Raw genomic sequence first — 16,949 nt, forward strand, 5'->3', positions numbered from 1 at the left:
TAAATACTGCAAGCTGACCTAAAAAAAACTGTACTACATAAATGTAATTCACAACAAGTAATGTGCCAAAATGCAAAAAAATGAAATGGAAAGCTGCAACTTATCAGAACCATAACCAGCATTGCCAATTAGAAAACTTTAAAACAAAAAAAAATCATTATAAAAAAAAAAAAAAAAATGGAAACCAGATAGCAATATATACTTGACAGTTTAGTTACTCTAGCCATGGGCTAATTAAATGTAAGAAAAGTTATGCAAACAAAATACATACCAATAATACATTAAATGATAACTAAAGTACAACTAACAAATCCAGGCTACAGTCAATTTACACCTGAATTCCAAACAGGACCAATTCTACAAGAATTCCTTAGCAAAATGTTCTATAATTCAATGCCAGTTAAACTCTAATAACTGAACTTCTTAAATTAGTAATTAATTATATAGCACAATAAGCATGCTTCATAGGAAGCATGTTTAAAATTATATTTTTACTAGAAGTGTGCACCGGCCACTTTCCGTGTTTTGTGTTTTGGTTTTGGATCTATATCTTTCTTTGTGTTTTGGATCTGGATTGGTTTTGCCAAAACCAACCTTCCGTGTTTCGGATCTGTATTTTTTGGAAAAAAGCATAAAAACAGCTAAAATCACAGAATTTGTGGGTTTTTCTGTTCCTATGCTATTATTAACCAACCTCAAAAACATTAATTTCCACTCATTTCCAGTCTATTCTGAACACCTCACAATATTGTTTTTAGGCCAAAAGGTTGCACCGAGGTAGCTGGATCACTATGCTAAGCGACACAAGTGGGCGACACAAACATGTGGCCCATCTAGGAGTGACACTGCAGTGGCAGACAGGATGGCAGTTTAAAAAACTAGGCCCCAAACAGTACATAATGCAAAGAAAAAAAAGAGGTGCAAGATGGAATTGTCCTTGGGCCCTCCCACCCACCCTTATCTTGTATAAACAGAACATGCACACTTTAACAAACCAATCATTTCAGCGCCAGGATCTGCCACACAACTGTGGCTGAAATGATTGGTTCATTTGGGCCCCCACAAAACAAGCTGGCAATTAATCTGTCCCTGCACAAACTGGCTTTACGAGGCAAGATGTCGTTTTCATCCACTGATTCCTCACCCTCTTCAGTGTTGTGTACATCTTCATCCTCACAGAGTATTAATTTGTCCCCCTGGAATCCACCACCACAGTTCACTCTGTACTTTCTGGAGGCTGGTCTCCCTAGAAGAATTGATAATTCATTTTGATGAACATCATCTTCTCCACATTTTGTGGAAGCAACCTCCTACGCCTTATGCTGACAAGTTTCCCGGTTGCACTAAACACTGGAGGGGGGGCAACTAACATAGAGCTAGTTTGTACAGGGGCCTCAAAATTGCCTCTTTTTCCAGCCAGTACAGGTACGGACTGTTTGACATGCCAACTTAGATGTTGTCACAGATGTAATCCTCCACCATTCTGTCAATGGTGACAGTATCATATTCAGTGACAGTAGACATGTCAGAAATTGTTGCCAGGTCCTTCAGTCTGGACCAGATGTCCAGACTTGCTCCTGTCTGCCCTGCATCACCGCCAGCGGGTTGCTTAGCATACCTAAGTTGTTTCCTGGCAGCCCCAGTTGTGGGAGAAAATGAAGAAGGAGCTGTTGACATGTCACATTCCGCTTCAGCTGACAGTGTTTTCTCCAGCAGGTCTTTGCACCTCTCCAGGCTTGTGTCGGCTGGAAAGAGAGACACCACGTAGGCTTTAAACCTAGGATCGAGCACGGTGACCAAAATATAGTGGTCTGATTTAAACAGATTGACCACCCTCGAATCCTGGCAAAGCGAATGAAGGGCTTCATCTACAAGTTCCACATGCCGAGTGGAATTGCTACATTTTAGCTCCTCCTTCGCTTTCTCCAGCTGCTTCTGCAAAAGTCTGATGAGGGGAATGACCTGACTCAAGCTGGCAGTGTCTGAACTGACTTCACATGTGACAAGTTCGAAGGCCTGGAGAACCTTGTACAACACGGAAATCATTCTCCACTGCGTTTGTGTCAGGTGCATACCCCCTCCTTTGCCTAGGTCATAGGTGGATGTATAGGCTTGAATGTCCTTTTGCTACTCCTCCATCCTCTAAAGCATATAGAGAATTGAGTTCCACTGCATCACAACCTCTTGCTTCAGGTGATGGTGGGGCAGGTTCAAGAGTGTTTACTGGTGCTCCAGTATACGGCACGCAGTCGCTGAATGGCGAAAGTGGCCAGAAATTTTTCTGGATACCCAAAGCATCACCTGCATGCTCCTGTCATTTTTCAGAAAATTATGCACCACCAAATTTATTGTGTCAGCAAAACATGGGACGTGCTGGAATTTGCCCAGATGTAATGCCCGCACAATATTGGTGGTGTTGTCAGATATCAAAATCCCCAGGACAGTCTATGTGAGGTAAGCCATTGGGCGATGATTTCCCTCAGTTTCTCTAAGAGGTTGTTGGCGGTGTGCCTCTTACTGGAACCGGTGATACACAGCGTAGCCTGCCTTGGAATGAGCTAGCATTTCTGAGATGATGCTACTGGTGACACTGCTGTTGTTGCTGCATAAGGCCATACATCTACCCAGTGGGCTGTCACAGTCTTATAGTCCTTAGTCTGCCCTGTTCCACTTGTCCCCATGTCCATGGCTAAGTGGACATTGGGTACAACTACATTTTTTAGGACACTTTTTCTGACGTCTCTGTACATTCTCAGTATCGCCTGCCTAGTGAAGTGGAATCTAGATGGGATTTGGTACTGGGGACACACTACCTCCATCAATTGTCTAAATCCCACTGCACTAATGGCGGATACCGGATGCACATCTAACACCAACATAGCTGTCAAGGCCTCAGTTATCCGCTTTGCTTCAGGATGACTGCTGTCGTACTTCATCCTCCTCACTAAGGAGTGTTGGAGGGTCAATTGCTTAGTAAAAGTAGTAGTGGTGTACCTACTTCCTCTCTGGGATGATGAACAACTCCCAGCAGCAACAGTAGCAGTGGCAGCAGTAGGCGTAGCAATTCAGGATCCTCCCTAGGAATCCCGGATAGGAGAGTCAGTCATGCCAGTGACATGGCCTGCAGGACTACTTCCGATCCTGACTGAGGAGGAAATTGATGAGGAGGGAGTTGACAGTGTGGTTTGCAGGTGCTTGGATACAACAGGAAAAAGGGATTTAAGTGTCCCTGGACTGCTTACAGTCTTAGCCACAGTTTCTGAACTTGACAGTAACTTTTTATGAATGCGCTGCAGGAGACATATAAGGGAGGATGTTCCTAGGTGGTTAACATCCCTACCCCTACTTATTCCACCTTTACATATGGTACATATGGCAAGACAGTTGTTGTCTGGATTTGGATAGAAATATTTCCAGACCAAAGAGGTGGAATATTTGGTCTTCTGCCCAGGCATGACCGTGATGACCTTTTTCATCCTCGGATAACAACTGTCTCCCCTGGTGCCTGATTTAAACAAACCACCTCACCGTCAGAATCCTCCTCGTCAACTTCCTCCTCAGCACCAGTTACACCAATATCCTCATCCTGTTGTACTTCAACAGTGACATCTTCAATTTGAATATCAGCAAGTGGACTGTGGGTGCTCCTTCCAGAACTTACAGAGGGTGTGCAAATGGTGGAAGCAGCAACCCCTTCCCGTCCAGTGTTGGGAAGGGCAGGCAACGCAACCGTCGCCACACTTGGACTCTCCATGGGAATTTGTGATATCTTCTTCGAATTAGAAAGCACAGTTCTTTGCTGTGCTTTTGCCAGCTTAACGTGTTTGATTTTTGTAGTGGGAGGAGGGCTTCCATCGTCATGTGAAACTGAACCACTAGTCATGAACATAGGGGTGGACCTTAGCCGTTCCTTGCCACTCCATGTCATAAATGGCATATTGGCAAGTTTACATTTCTCCTCAGATGATAAAAATGTATTTTTTAAGGTCATTTTCCTGAACTTTGCCATTTGGGATTTTGTATGCCCTCTACTATGACATTGGGCATCAGCCTTGGCAGACGTTGATGGCATTTCATCGTCTATGTCATGACTAGTGGCAGCAGCTTCAGCACTAGCAGGAAATGGTTCTTGATCTTTCCCTATTTTATTTTTATCAGACAAATTTTTGGCCTCCATTTATGTGATATTGATGCACATGCGGCTAAGGCGCACACAAACACAAAAAAAGATTTTTTTATTTTTTTTCCGCCACTTTGGGGATTACACCATGACTTCAACAGACAAGCCAGCTGGCCCTTGATTTTTGACACAGGGGCACGCTTGGCACTGCTACTTTGTTGACGCACGTGTGGCTAATGCGCACACAAGTCACAAACACAGAATTTTTTTTTTTTTTGGAGCACTTTGGGGTCACACCACCCTTCAACAGATGAGCCAGCCAGCCCTTGACTTATGAGACAGACGCAAGCTTGGCGCACACAAACAGAAAAAAATAATTTTTTTGCACTTGGGCGAAGCACCCCCGATGGACAGAGTACCCCCTGGACAACACTACAGTACCCCTTTAGGACTACAGCTTTTATGGGACACTGCACAACACAGCCCAGCCAGCCCCTATGGACTTTGGAGTGGACACAGCCCCTATGGACAACAGCAGCACAACACAGCCCAGCCAGCCCCTATGGACAACAGCAGCACAACACAGCCCGGCCAGCCCCTATGGACTTTGGAGTGAACACATACCCTATGGACAACAGCAGCACAACTCCCACCCTCCCTCTTCACTGTCCACAGCCGGAGTGAAAAATGGCACCGACGCAGGGACCTTTTATAGAATTCCAAACCCTCGAGATCCGACAGTGGGCTGATGACATTTTGCCTCGATTTCAGGTCAGGCGAGAAAACCCGAGCCTGATCCCGGTTCCCAAATTGGATCCGAATTCCGAACCCGCTCATCCATAATTTTTACATAATTCAAGACAGATATCTAAAATGTAAATTACTTTATAGGCCAATACAGCTAATAAAGTTGATCAATATACATGCAAATTAGTTAGAACAAAATGTGGATAGGATATAATGGAGCCGTAGAGAAACTCTTACCTCTGCAGTATGAGTTAATCATGAAACCTCCTATTCTGATGAAAATAAAGCTGTATCTTACAGAAAATGAAAGGTGCTTAGAGGACTGTGTCATTTATGTAGGCAACAACTTTTAATAATATTTTAATAATCTGTAACATGTTTAGCACTAAATTTTCTATAACTTACTATTGTTCTATTTTGAAAATACATTAGAATTTTTTTATCTGCCCCAGTACATCTATTACTTATCTGAAATAATCTCCTAAAAATGCATTCTTAAATAGAATCAAGGCAGGTAGGACGATTGATGTGCTGTGTAAAATCATGTGTTGCCTGTATCTCTGATATTTCCTGTATGCATTTAGGGTTCCTCCAGGCTCTTTACAGCTACAGAATGTACTGTCTTTGCTGCTGAAATGCAATGCAGATTCACTCCAGCCCCTGGAGTCTTCTGTGATTCTGACACGCAGCACAATTTTCCAAAAAAGATGGAGGGAATCAACATAGATTGGCTATAAATTACCCAGGGCAGATCTATGGTTACTTAACTAACATTTTGACACCTACATTACCACAAAAATAGAGCAACTAAAATCATTTGCTTAATAATATTCATGTTTGCTTATTTATTGTTTTAAATAAAGATAATTATCAGCAACATAATGTATTGCTTGAACCTTTATATGGCAATGAAAGGCCAATTCTCCTTTTTTTCCATTGTATCGTAATTTGGATTTTGAACACATATGTAAATGCTATAAGGAGGCTTATGGTATCGGTATTGACCTGAATTTTAGATGTTGGAGACATTTGCACTTTAATGGGACACATTTACACTCTGATACCAATTAAAAGCTATATAAAAACAAAAGGGATTTCCGAATGTGCTTACCGTTTCTACTTTCTTCATCTATAGCAACTATAGTAGCTGGTGGACCGGACCTGGCAAGTTCACAATCTACACGCAGTGGGGAAAAAAAAGAGAGAGAGAACAAAATCAATTAGCTTAATGACTGTCTCATTATGTTAAGTACTTAAGGAATGTTGCTGGCATGGCTTTTTAAATAAAGATGGTATTGTTGAGATCCAGACGGAACTGAACACAGCAATGTCATTTGAATGGCTGCACAGAATGGTTTCAACAAAGTCTGCTTGTACTGCCACAGTGCCGCACTGAATATAGAGAGGCCTTGATATTTTAGCACACCTGCGCACCAAAAAATGCAAACAACAAGCAACTGACACATCACAACATAAAACTGGTCACATGTAACACCAAAAGCTATTGATTCACTCACAGCAACACTACGTCTTTCTCTAGTTTCAAAAAAGTGTTTGTTCCTTCATATGTAAATAGAACTTTTGAAAACATGTATTAAACCTCTCTCTGAAGTCTGAGACAGGCATAGTTGTGAAGTTGAGGTCCTACAGGACTAGCAGGATATTATGGTAATTTAGCACAAAAAAAGAACATAAAGAGATGACTAAAAGGAAAGCATTGTAATTAAAGCTTTGCAGCAAAAACAAATATAATTGGAATTTAATTGTGATCAAAAAGATCTAATTGAAGCGAGTGAGCAGAATTTGAATAATGTTATAAGTAACAATGAATATGAACAACAGACAAGCAATGTTTAGGACTTTCAGCTTTTCGACATCTTACCCTCATATTGCCAGTCTGCAGTCAAAAGTATATTCATCAAAGGTAGCAGAGAAGAATTATGAAAGAAAAGAAATGAGAAGACAATCATTCTTTTATAGACTTCACATGCAAACAGCATAGAGTATAGGGATTAGCAGAGTTGTTAAAGAGGGGAATACAAGGCGTAAAGTGGTTAAATCCTAACATGTTGTTCATTCAGTCAGAATGAAATCTTCATACTATCTTAAGATAAGTTAGTGTGGCTCCCTAGCTGTATTAGAAGTGCAAATCCCAGCATGCTCTCTGTCAAAGCTTGTCAAAAATTGCTGCCCATTGTCCAAAAGAGGACACACCTTGAAAATAAATAAGACTCTTATTTATTAAAAAACACTGTAACCCACAGCAGCCATTTGGATATCAACTTCCATTGATCTGGCCGCTTTAGAGTGCTGAAAGCACGTATGTCATTGGTTACTATGGTCTAGAACACATCAATGTCCCAAAGTGCTGAGTAAGAGTAGGATTTAAAATTATGAATAGTGATATCCATATGACTACCCATAAGCTTCTATAATAGGCCTACCTATTTATATTTTTTACCTGAAGTGGGGCTATGCATGATGGAAAATAATATAAAAATAAAAACCTCATTAGCATAACTGTGTATTCAGATATTCATAGATTGATCAGACCAGAATTAAAAGTATGTATAAAGTTCAACAAAGCTTAGAAAGTAAGTTTAAAAATAGGATTTAACTAAAGTCATGTAAAATAATGTAAAGAACAGAAACAAATTAGATTGCTACATTGGGCTAGAAATAGGTAACACACACACGCAAAATGATTCCATTGTGCTTTACAAGCTTTACTTATTAATATCAAGTTAGAATATCATAGAGTAATAAAATAAACTGTATAAATTATATAATATATATTTAATATTACTATAAAATGAAAGTATAGAACGTGAGTCATTTATTATATTAACAAAATGCAGCATCATTTTCAAAAACACTAGGAGGTTGATTCTTAGTCGGACACAGCTGTGTCCGTGTGTGCATAGTTTGGTGCTGTAGCATCTGCTAATGCCACTACAATGCCCTTTTCTTGTGTACAGTCAATGTGCAAGGATGGAGACACAACTTTGAGCCTCTTTAGATGCTGAAATTACGCTTAGAGCATCTTTGGAAGCCACCATTGAAACTTGTACCAGCCATGTGCTAGGTGCAGATTCTCCATCTGAGTATGGGCTCAAATATGAGCGATATCATGTCTGTGTATGCAACCACTTTTCAGCGACCAGTCCATAACACTCCCAAAGATGCAGCATCTCTGTGTGTCTGAATATCCACCTCCCAATCAGTACCCAGAACTCCCAATATATTACAAATACATTTCCGGGAGGAAGTAGCAAGGTCGGCACAGCGGGGGTGGGGGGAATGGCAAGGGGCAAATCACACATTTTGGGGCAGAGCAGGGCCGCTACACAATGCAGAGATTACAAGCATTGTGCAGCGGGTGATAGGGCCATGATGACATGATTTAGCAAAAATTTAGTCATCGGTCCCCCCTGGATGTCTACTTGTATAAGTGGGTGGCTACAGGGAGAAAGGGGATGCCAGTGGGGTGGTGTAGGGGGGGTGCAGATGGGTGGTGACCGGCCAGGAGTCTTGTTCACTTTTCCGGGGAACGGGAGCACCACCCAATTTTTGGAAGCCTCCCGATGGTTCCAGGAGGGTAGGCATGATGTTTCAGAGACTGTGCATCTGAATCTGTACTGTGACACTGTGTGCAAATATTCAGGATGCATTTGCGGTGCGACTTACACGCAGATGCAGTAGTAAAATATCACTCCACTGTGTTCAGCATCGGCGGTGAATGCAAATCAGAATCAGTCCTTAAATGCTTTGCAAGACCAGTTTAATCTTAAACACACACTTTTTGAAAAAGTTATATATTTAAGTTCTGGAGAGCTACTATTTATTACAGTATATGTATATACTGTAATAAACTGTATATGTATATGTTGGTCTCAGGCTTAACGTCAGCCTTATGCTTCACAGTTAGGTTCTTGTCCGCGCCATTTGTACTTTGTTATATGTTTTACACCTACAGTATGTACAGCTCTGCAGAACTTTTATGGTACCATTAAAATAAAAGATAATAATAACCTTAACTTTGTTCTATATCTCATTTTTACTTCTTTAGGAGCGTTTTCTTTTAGGATTTTTTTCTTGTTATGAAATATTGGGCTTTTTTTTTTAAAACATATAACATTGACTCCTTCTTTAAAAAAAACTAAATTCAGCTGGCAAACATACTGAACAGTATGTTTCTTCCACAGAGGCAAATATAACCAATAAAAACAGCCATGTGTGTGTCAGCTAATAAAAATAAACAAAATCACAACTGGAAGAGATAATTCCAATTTGTCAGTGATATAATTTTTGATTAATTCTGCAGTGTCAACTAAGCATAAAAAAAGGTGAATTAAAATTATAGCAGGCTCAAATATTCTGTACTTTCATTGTATTATAAGAACATATCTGGAGTATATTTAAACCTATAAATCTGTTGATGTATGCTTTACATTATTTATGAACCCAACATTACAAATCAAATATTGAAAGTTTCAACATACTGTAACTTGCTTTTTCTCACTCACCAAAACTATTCCGCAGAAACACATTACAAATACATTAGGTGTCACTTTTCCTGAATAATGTGAGAAAATGAGCTGACTTCCATATAGTTTAAAAGAGCAGTGTGGATAACATAAATAAATATATTTTCATTTCATAAACAGGATCTGATCAGATGCATGCAACATGGGGACATAAAAACCTGCATCATAAATATTTAATTCTAACTTATTTGCTGGGTTTTTACACCTATAAGGGAAAGGCACATAGGAGATTTTCACTCAGAGGTAAAAAAAATTGAGCTTTGAGAAAACATAAACAAAAAATGCAAACATGGTTAGAAAAGTCCTGCAACGTATCAAAGATTTTTTTCAATAGCTATTTTATCATGTGACAGGTGTAATAATAGTACTTCTATTTTTTTTTTTACTTTAGCTGTTTTGCTGAGGGCATTAAGGTGTAGATATACCAAGCTTAGGAGATAAAGTGGAAATAAATAAAATACCAACCAATTAGCTCCTAACTGTCATTTTTCAAACAGCCTTCATAGTTACAGTTAGGAGCTGATTGACTTGTACTTTATTTCTCACCATTTTCTGTCTCTCCTTGGCTTAGTACATCTCCACCTAAATGTTGCTTTAAGGTGTTTAAGAGGTATATCTGTTTTGATCTGTGAGGGAATTGTGGATGTTGGTGATGTCTATGCTCGATTTAAGAGCTCCTCAAATTCAAGTCTTTATTGGGAATGTCCTGGTGTAATCCACCTCATGAAAGCTGTGGGATGGTAGTTCTTAAAAACAGCAATCCTGGTGGTATTTACTGGTGGGCAAAAACTTTGGGCAGTATGTTCATCTGTATATAAATCAAAGTTAATGTAGTTGTTGTTTCAAAGTTCTTGAATAATAGTTGGCATATATATGGTAGGTGTATCCTCCCCTCTCCAATTGGTCTCTGTCCCAGGAAACAGCCACTCCACCTCAGGGATTCACAAAAACACAAATCGCAGTACTCCGGGGAATGGAGTTCATCCTCAAACATAACTACATGTGGTTTCAGGATGAATTCTATTTACAGCAATGTGGGACAGCGATGGGGACCAAGTTTGCCCCGAGCTACGCGAATCTCTTCATGAGTCATTGGGAGGATAGTAACATCAGGTCCTCCAACGAGCTTGGGGCAAACTTGGTCCTATGGAGACGCTATATAGATGACGTGCTCTTTATATGGCAAGGTAGTGAAACATCTTTACAGACCTTTTTGGAACACATTAATACCAACAACTGCAATTTAGTGTTCACCACACAATATAGCAAAGAGCGGGTACAATTCTTAGATCTTGACATCTTTATCCATGACAATGAGAGACACATGAAAACACACCACAAAAAAGAAGATGTGAATAGCTATATTAGGGCCGATAGTAACCACCATCCCAATTGGCTGAATAGTGTACCCCTCAGCCAGTTCATACGGGTTAGGAGGAACTGCTCTAATATAGAGGATTTTAAAGAACAAGGTAAAGATCTAATACAACTCTTCCAAAGAAAGAATTATGATATGGATAAGGTGGAACAAGCTTTCACTAAAACACTTGAAAACCCACGAGCCCCACTTCTAGAATACTAGGATAAAACATCTAAGATGGATACTGAGAAAGTATTCTTCATCACGAATTATACAAAATCCGCTAACCAATTTAAAAGAATCCTGCAAAAACATTGGCTGCTACTGCACATGGATGAGAAACTAAATACACTCTTACCCACATGACCAGATTTAGTTTTTAGAAAAGCTCCAGACTTGGGGAGAAAATTAGTGGTGAACCACATAAAAAACAAGTATCATCCTAAACAATCCACCTTAGACAATGAGAAAGTGAAGGTTGGGTTCTACCATTGTGGACGTTGCAGAGCCTGTCGGCAATTAAGCTACAGAAGCACAACACCAACACAACAACTAATCTCTTTGAACACTGGAAAGAACTACGATATTAAGAATCTGATCACCTGTGATAGCCATAATATCATTTATGTCCTAACATGCTCATGTAAACTACAATATGTAGGAAGGACAACTAGGGCACTTAAAGTGAGAATAAACTAGCACATTAACAACATAAGGAAATCCTTTATTGGACATAGCATGTCAGATAATTTTAGGAGTACCCATAACAGTAAAGCAGACGGCCTTAAGTTCGTAGGTTTAGAACTAGTAGAACCTAACTGGAGAGGGGGGGACCATTCCAACAAGATTGATGACAGAGAAAGTTGTTGGATCTTTGAAATGAAGACATTGCAACCACAAGGCCTCAATCTAGACTCATGATGTTAGGTTAACATCCCTGTAAGATTTCTACACATCTGAGCCAATGTAAACATCTATCAGCTCTGAGATGAGGGATTTAGATTTAACATCTGCATATCAACATCAATCCACATCCACACAATATGAGGGAACAGTATATTGGGATCACTCAAAGACGGGTATTAAATAAAATAAATTAAATAAATTATTGGCCACTAGCTCAGAAACAGATCATACTGTAATCTATATTAAACTACGAGTGCTGTAACAATGAAGCGACTAATTAACCTATCAACAGAGGGTTACATTATTGCATTAATCATGCATAGTTATATCCACTATAACTCTACTTATAGAACAACTGTAGAAAATAACCTAATTGACAACATCATATTAAATCCAACACTACGTTAATTAGGTTTATTCGCTTACAAACTAACATAAATAAGCATATTGTGACTTACTAAAACACAGTAAGCATTACATGAGTTTGAACTGGAAACAATGACAAAAAAACCCACCAAAAATGGCCGCCCGCATATAGGAGACATTATCTCCACTTATACTAACAGTGAAGATCAGGACCACTTAAGTGCTATAGCTATACTCAGGAACACCTTGCTATGTTATTTTGTGTCTGCGCACTGTTCACAGAGCATGCGCATAACACAACACACACTGTACTGATCAGGAGGAGATCGTGCTCTAGCGGATGATGCAGAGGGCGCGATTACACCTGAAACCCGGAAGTAACGGAGCAATTAACAGATGGACTCATTGTACAAGGTATTTAAACCCTGCTATTGGGATTAACAGTTCACTTACCCTTGAAAAAGTCCCCACATGGGATGAAACGCATTGGGTCATTACTGACAGATGTGACTTTTGAATTTCATCCCTAGACCATGGTTCATATGTTTTAAGCTTTTTAAGTGTTATGTTATTTCATTCTCTGACACCGATTGTTGCCCATCCGGGCTAGGTGCAGAACAATAAATAGATTTTTACCCCCACTCCATATACCTAGTGTTCTGTCCAGGCACATTGGATAGTATTGTCTTGCCCTTTACACCCATCACTCTAACACTACGCATAAGGAGGCACATCCGGTGGACCAGCAAGAGTACGTCGGGACCTAAGTAAGTCCTATATTTTACATACCTCTGCACCATAGTGCCCACCAGCAACTGATACTGCGATTTGTGTTTTTGTGAATCCCTGAGGTGGAGTGGCTCTTTCCTGGGACAGAGACCAATTGGAGAGGGGAGGATACACCTACCATATATATGCCAACTATTATTCAAGAACTTTGAAACAACAACTACATTAACTTTGATTTATATACAGATGAACATACTGCCCAAAGTTTTTGCCCACCAGTAAATACCACCAGGATCGCTGTTTTTAAGAACTACCATCCCACAGCTTTCATGAGGTGGATTACACCAGGACATTCCCAATAAAGACTTGAATTTGAGGAGCTCTTAAATCGAGCATAGACATCACCAACATCCACAATTCCCTCACAGATCAAAACAGATATACCTCATAAACACCTTAAAGTTTAATAACAATTTCTGACACAATAGCACCTCAGAGCGCAGACACCACATCATACTATTTTCAATTTATAAAGGAAGGTGGGGATACCTTTCCGGTGCTCTGCTGCTAGAGGTACTACTCAATAGCGTGAAACCCACAACTACCCTTAAATGTTGCTTGTTGCTCTTTAAATAGCTTTCAGATTTGAAAATCTGATTGTGTGAAACAGTAATTGCAAAGCCCTTTCATTTTACAAAGTACACATATGTCCTCTTGCATCTTTGCCGCTTTTGTGGCAATATCGTACCACACATGGTGCGAGTCACACACCCAACGGGTACGCATGCTGCGTTCACACCCAAAACTCCATAAGATTGCATGGTGCGATTGCACACAGCCACAGATAATCACATGGCATGATGCGTGCTAGCGGGAAAGATGCAATAAGGCACATCTGTATGTGATAAAAGAATCATTATTTGAAATTACAGACCTATAATTGCCCATAGTGATCAAGTGTCATCGAGGTTGCACATAGATCACATGGGTGTGTGCTACATCTCATGGCATTACTAGTTCTCCTGATGTGCTAGACTCTTCCATACCCTCATCCCCCACCACCACCACCCCCCCAAAAAAAATCCATTAAATTCCAGGGAGTTGGGACAAAGGTGCTTATTTATCCGAACAGTGAGAGCTGCCTTCTATAGTATTTGATTCAGTCATACATTGTCAACTCGGCAGAGCCTGGTCCTGGAACCTTGAATAAGCACCAAGCTCCCTACACATTTGGTGTCATGGAGAGTATCCAGTGAAGTACCCAAGTAAAGAAGAGAAGATAGGAGCACTAAGGTAAGTACTAAAGGGGGTAGGTGCTGGAGCAAACTGCCCCAGGAGCTAAAATATGCATTTATGGATTTACTACTTATATTATCCAAAGTAATGGAAATATGTTAATTTCCAAATTAGCAGCTTTTACAAAATAACACATTTCTTAGACTGTATCAATCTGATTTATGTCCTTTCCACAATAACAATCCTTTAAAAATCTTCAATAAAATTCAGTGTGGAATGAAACATGGACAAGTGATTGAATCATTATTCAATGTTTTTTTTATTCTTCCAAAGCTTTTGACACTGTTGATCACAATATACCTAGTGGTTCCCAAATGTTTTTGAATCAGGGCACCCTAGAGTATCAGTAATTTTTTCATGGCACCCCTAAGCTAAAAGCTTCTTATTGAAAAATTCAGAAAAAAACTATTAAAATAAACTGTGCTCAAATGTCATCCATAGGTTCAGGGTTGTAATCTGTTTGTCCACATATTTTACGATTGGCAGCCACCAAAACTGGTTTTGCCTTGGATATTGATCATAAATAATATGATTTGGTCCTGGACTACCAACTTCTGACACCCCAGCAAGTGCTCCATAGCACCCAGTTTGGGAACCACTGCACTATAGTGTTAAGTAAATATATCTGCACTCAGGTATTGCAAAATATACACCAAAGTTGTGCTTATCAAGAAGATATCAGTTCAGATATCTGACTCAAACTCTCACCTTTTACATTTTAACTTTAAGGGTACTTCAAACTGTATTCCATTTTAGAACCATTATTCATTCCCTCTAATTCAGATATGGTCATCTGTTGTCTTCATCCTCAACAACCAAATGTGAATGCTCAAAAGGACTGAATAAAAATGTAAATTAAGATATAAGAATGACGACCAAAATTTCATGTAATACAGTAGCAAAACTAAAATTGTATTTTATATATCATATATATACATATATATATATATATATATATATATATATTTTGGGGAGGAATTCAGATGCAATCATCCAATAAGAAGAAGTTGCTGATCATATCCTTTGTGCATTGTGCATGCATATTTTTCACCTGCAATATATAAGTATCACTTATGTGTCTGTGCTCTGGTCTGGAGAAGTCTCATTTATGAGGCCTCACCCTTCCTGTACTTCTCCTGTTCCTCCTCACAATGCTGCACATCAGTGAATGCCACTCTATCCTCCATGGTTCCCCGCTTTGAAAAGAGCAGAGTGGGGCCTCCTATGAGCATGCATGGCTGATGCATCCACTGATATTTTAGAGCATAGCAAAGGATTCAGGTAAGAGTCTGCTGGATTCTCAGATAAGGGATAAACTGGTCCCTCAACTATGGTTTCAGGCGTGACTGTAGCCTCTGGACAATCTCTAGTTCTCTGCCACTGTCACCTATCCAATTCGGTGAAATTCTACCTACTGCAGAACGAACTGCTATAATGCCTAGGTCATAGCTTACATTGGAGCATGTTAGGTCTAAAGAGGACATTTAATACTACAGTACTTTGTAGCTTCACTCTTTCCTGGTCATTTTTAGACATTTGATTCCTACATTTTGAAACTCCCTGATGCCATTTTGAAACCACTTTTCAACTAGATAAACACCATTGACTCTAATGTTGGGCATGCCCCCCCTTAATAAGCTCCATCCGCAAAAAACATTTTAATGTACTGTTAAGACATAGGGCTTGATTCAGAGCCACTTGCTCCCAGCATATGCAAACCCAGTGCACGCCCAGCAAGGCAGGCGATCGCACGGCAAGGCATTAGCACGCCCACTATGTCTTGGCGAGTGATTGCATTGTGTATGCAGACGCCCACCAGCCATTCATAAGATGCCCACTTGCGCACGTCATCTCCAGGAAGTGCATAAAAATATTGGTACATCAAGCACTGTCGGATGTGCTCGCAGCGCTTGAGGTTGACTATACCTGGCCGCAAGCACTGCAATCACTTCAGTGTGAAATACAACCAGGTGACTTGTACTATGACGCTGCCTGTTAATTATGCACGCCTATGAACTGGTGTTGAAACACACAGGCACGTCTGAGTTTGTACTTCCACTCCCCCGTTTCTAGTGGCCTGCCCATGTTACCAACCACAAATGGCCTCTTCTGTCACTCATTCAACTGGGCTGTCTATGCTGGGTGAGCGAGCACTTCCTGATCTGTCGCAGTGGTTTGCACACGTGCAATGTGATGCATACGCATGCGCAGAATGCAAATATCAGTCAGTTACGAGAGATTGCATTCTAGCAAGCAGGTCTGAATCAGGTCCATAATGTAATGTATACTGATAGGAGCCAATGGCTTCCTTTAATATTTTGCAGGTCCCAAACTCCATTGGATATATGTTGGCATAAGTCATCGGAAAAGCCAAATTGACCACTCTTTCCTCAATTAATCTTTATTTAAAATAAATCCAAATCAGTGCAACAAGACATTCCCTTCTACTCTTTCAAATGTCCCTCCTATATATAACAATCCATACACTGCACAATGCAAAGTGTCAGATATACATTCTCTCAAATATATATTGTCTCTTAAGGGGCCTATCGATTAACAGATAAATTAAACGATATATCGTTCAGTCATTCAATTTATCTGCTAATGGATAGGCACTGAAAAATGACAGATGCGCACTCCCGCGGTCGATAAATTGTATCTTTCGTCTCTCCAACATGTTGGTCAATTATCGCATATCGCTGCCAGTTATGACAAATATCTGGCAGTTTATATGCGGTAAACGACGAACGATATTAACAGCAGTTACAAAGCACTGGAGAGAAAAAAATCCACTCCCTGAATGATGTTATGCAATATCGTTCGTCTTTTGCAAAAATCTGTCATGTACATGACAGATATCTTTCAGCACAGCCACAGG

The 16,949-nt window shown here is 40.0% G+C and overlaps 1 protein-coding gene across 1 annotated transcript in view; it reads right to left on the reverse strand.

Annotated features, from left to right (window-relative positions):
• Positions 1 to 16,949, reverse strand: part of PCDH15 (protocadherin related 15) — a 1,543,840-nt gene that overhangs the window by 1,178,802 nt on the left and 348,089 nt on the right. Inside the window, exon 3 of the mRNA XM_088459638.1 lies at positions 5,979 to 6,044. Coding sequence (XP_088315764.1) covers positions 5,979 to 6,044 — 66 coding nt within the window. The remainder of the gene's footprint in view (positions 1 to 5,978; positions 6,045 to 16,949) is intronic.

Source organism: Taudactylus pleione, unplaced genomic scaffold, assembly GCF_031769625.1.
Source record: "Taudactylus pleione unplaced genomic scaffold, aTauple2 ptg000918l, whole genome shotgun sequence".
Lineage (NCBI taxonomy): Eukaryota > Metazoa > Chordata > Amphibia > Anura > Myobatrachidae > Taudactylus > Taudactylus pleione.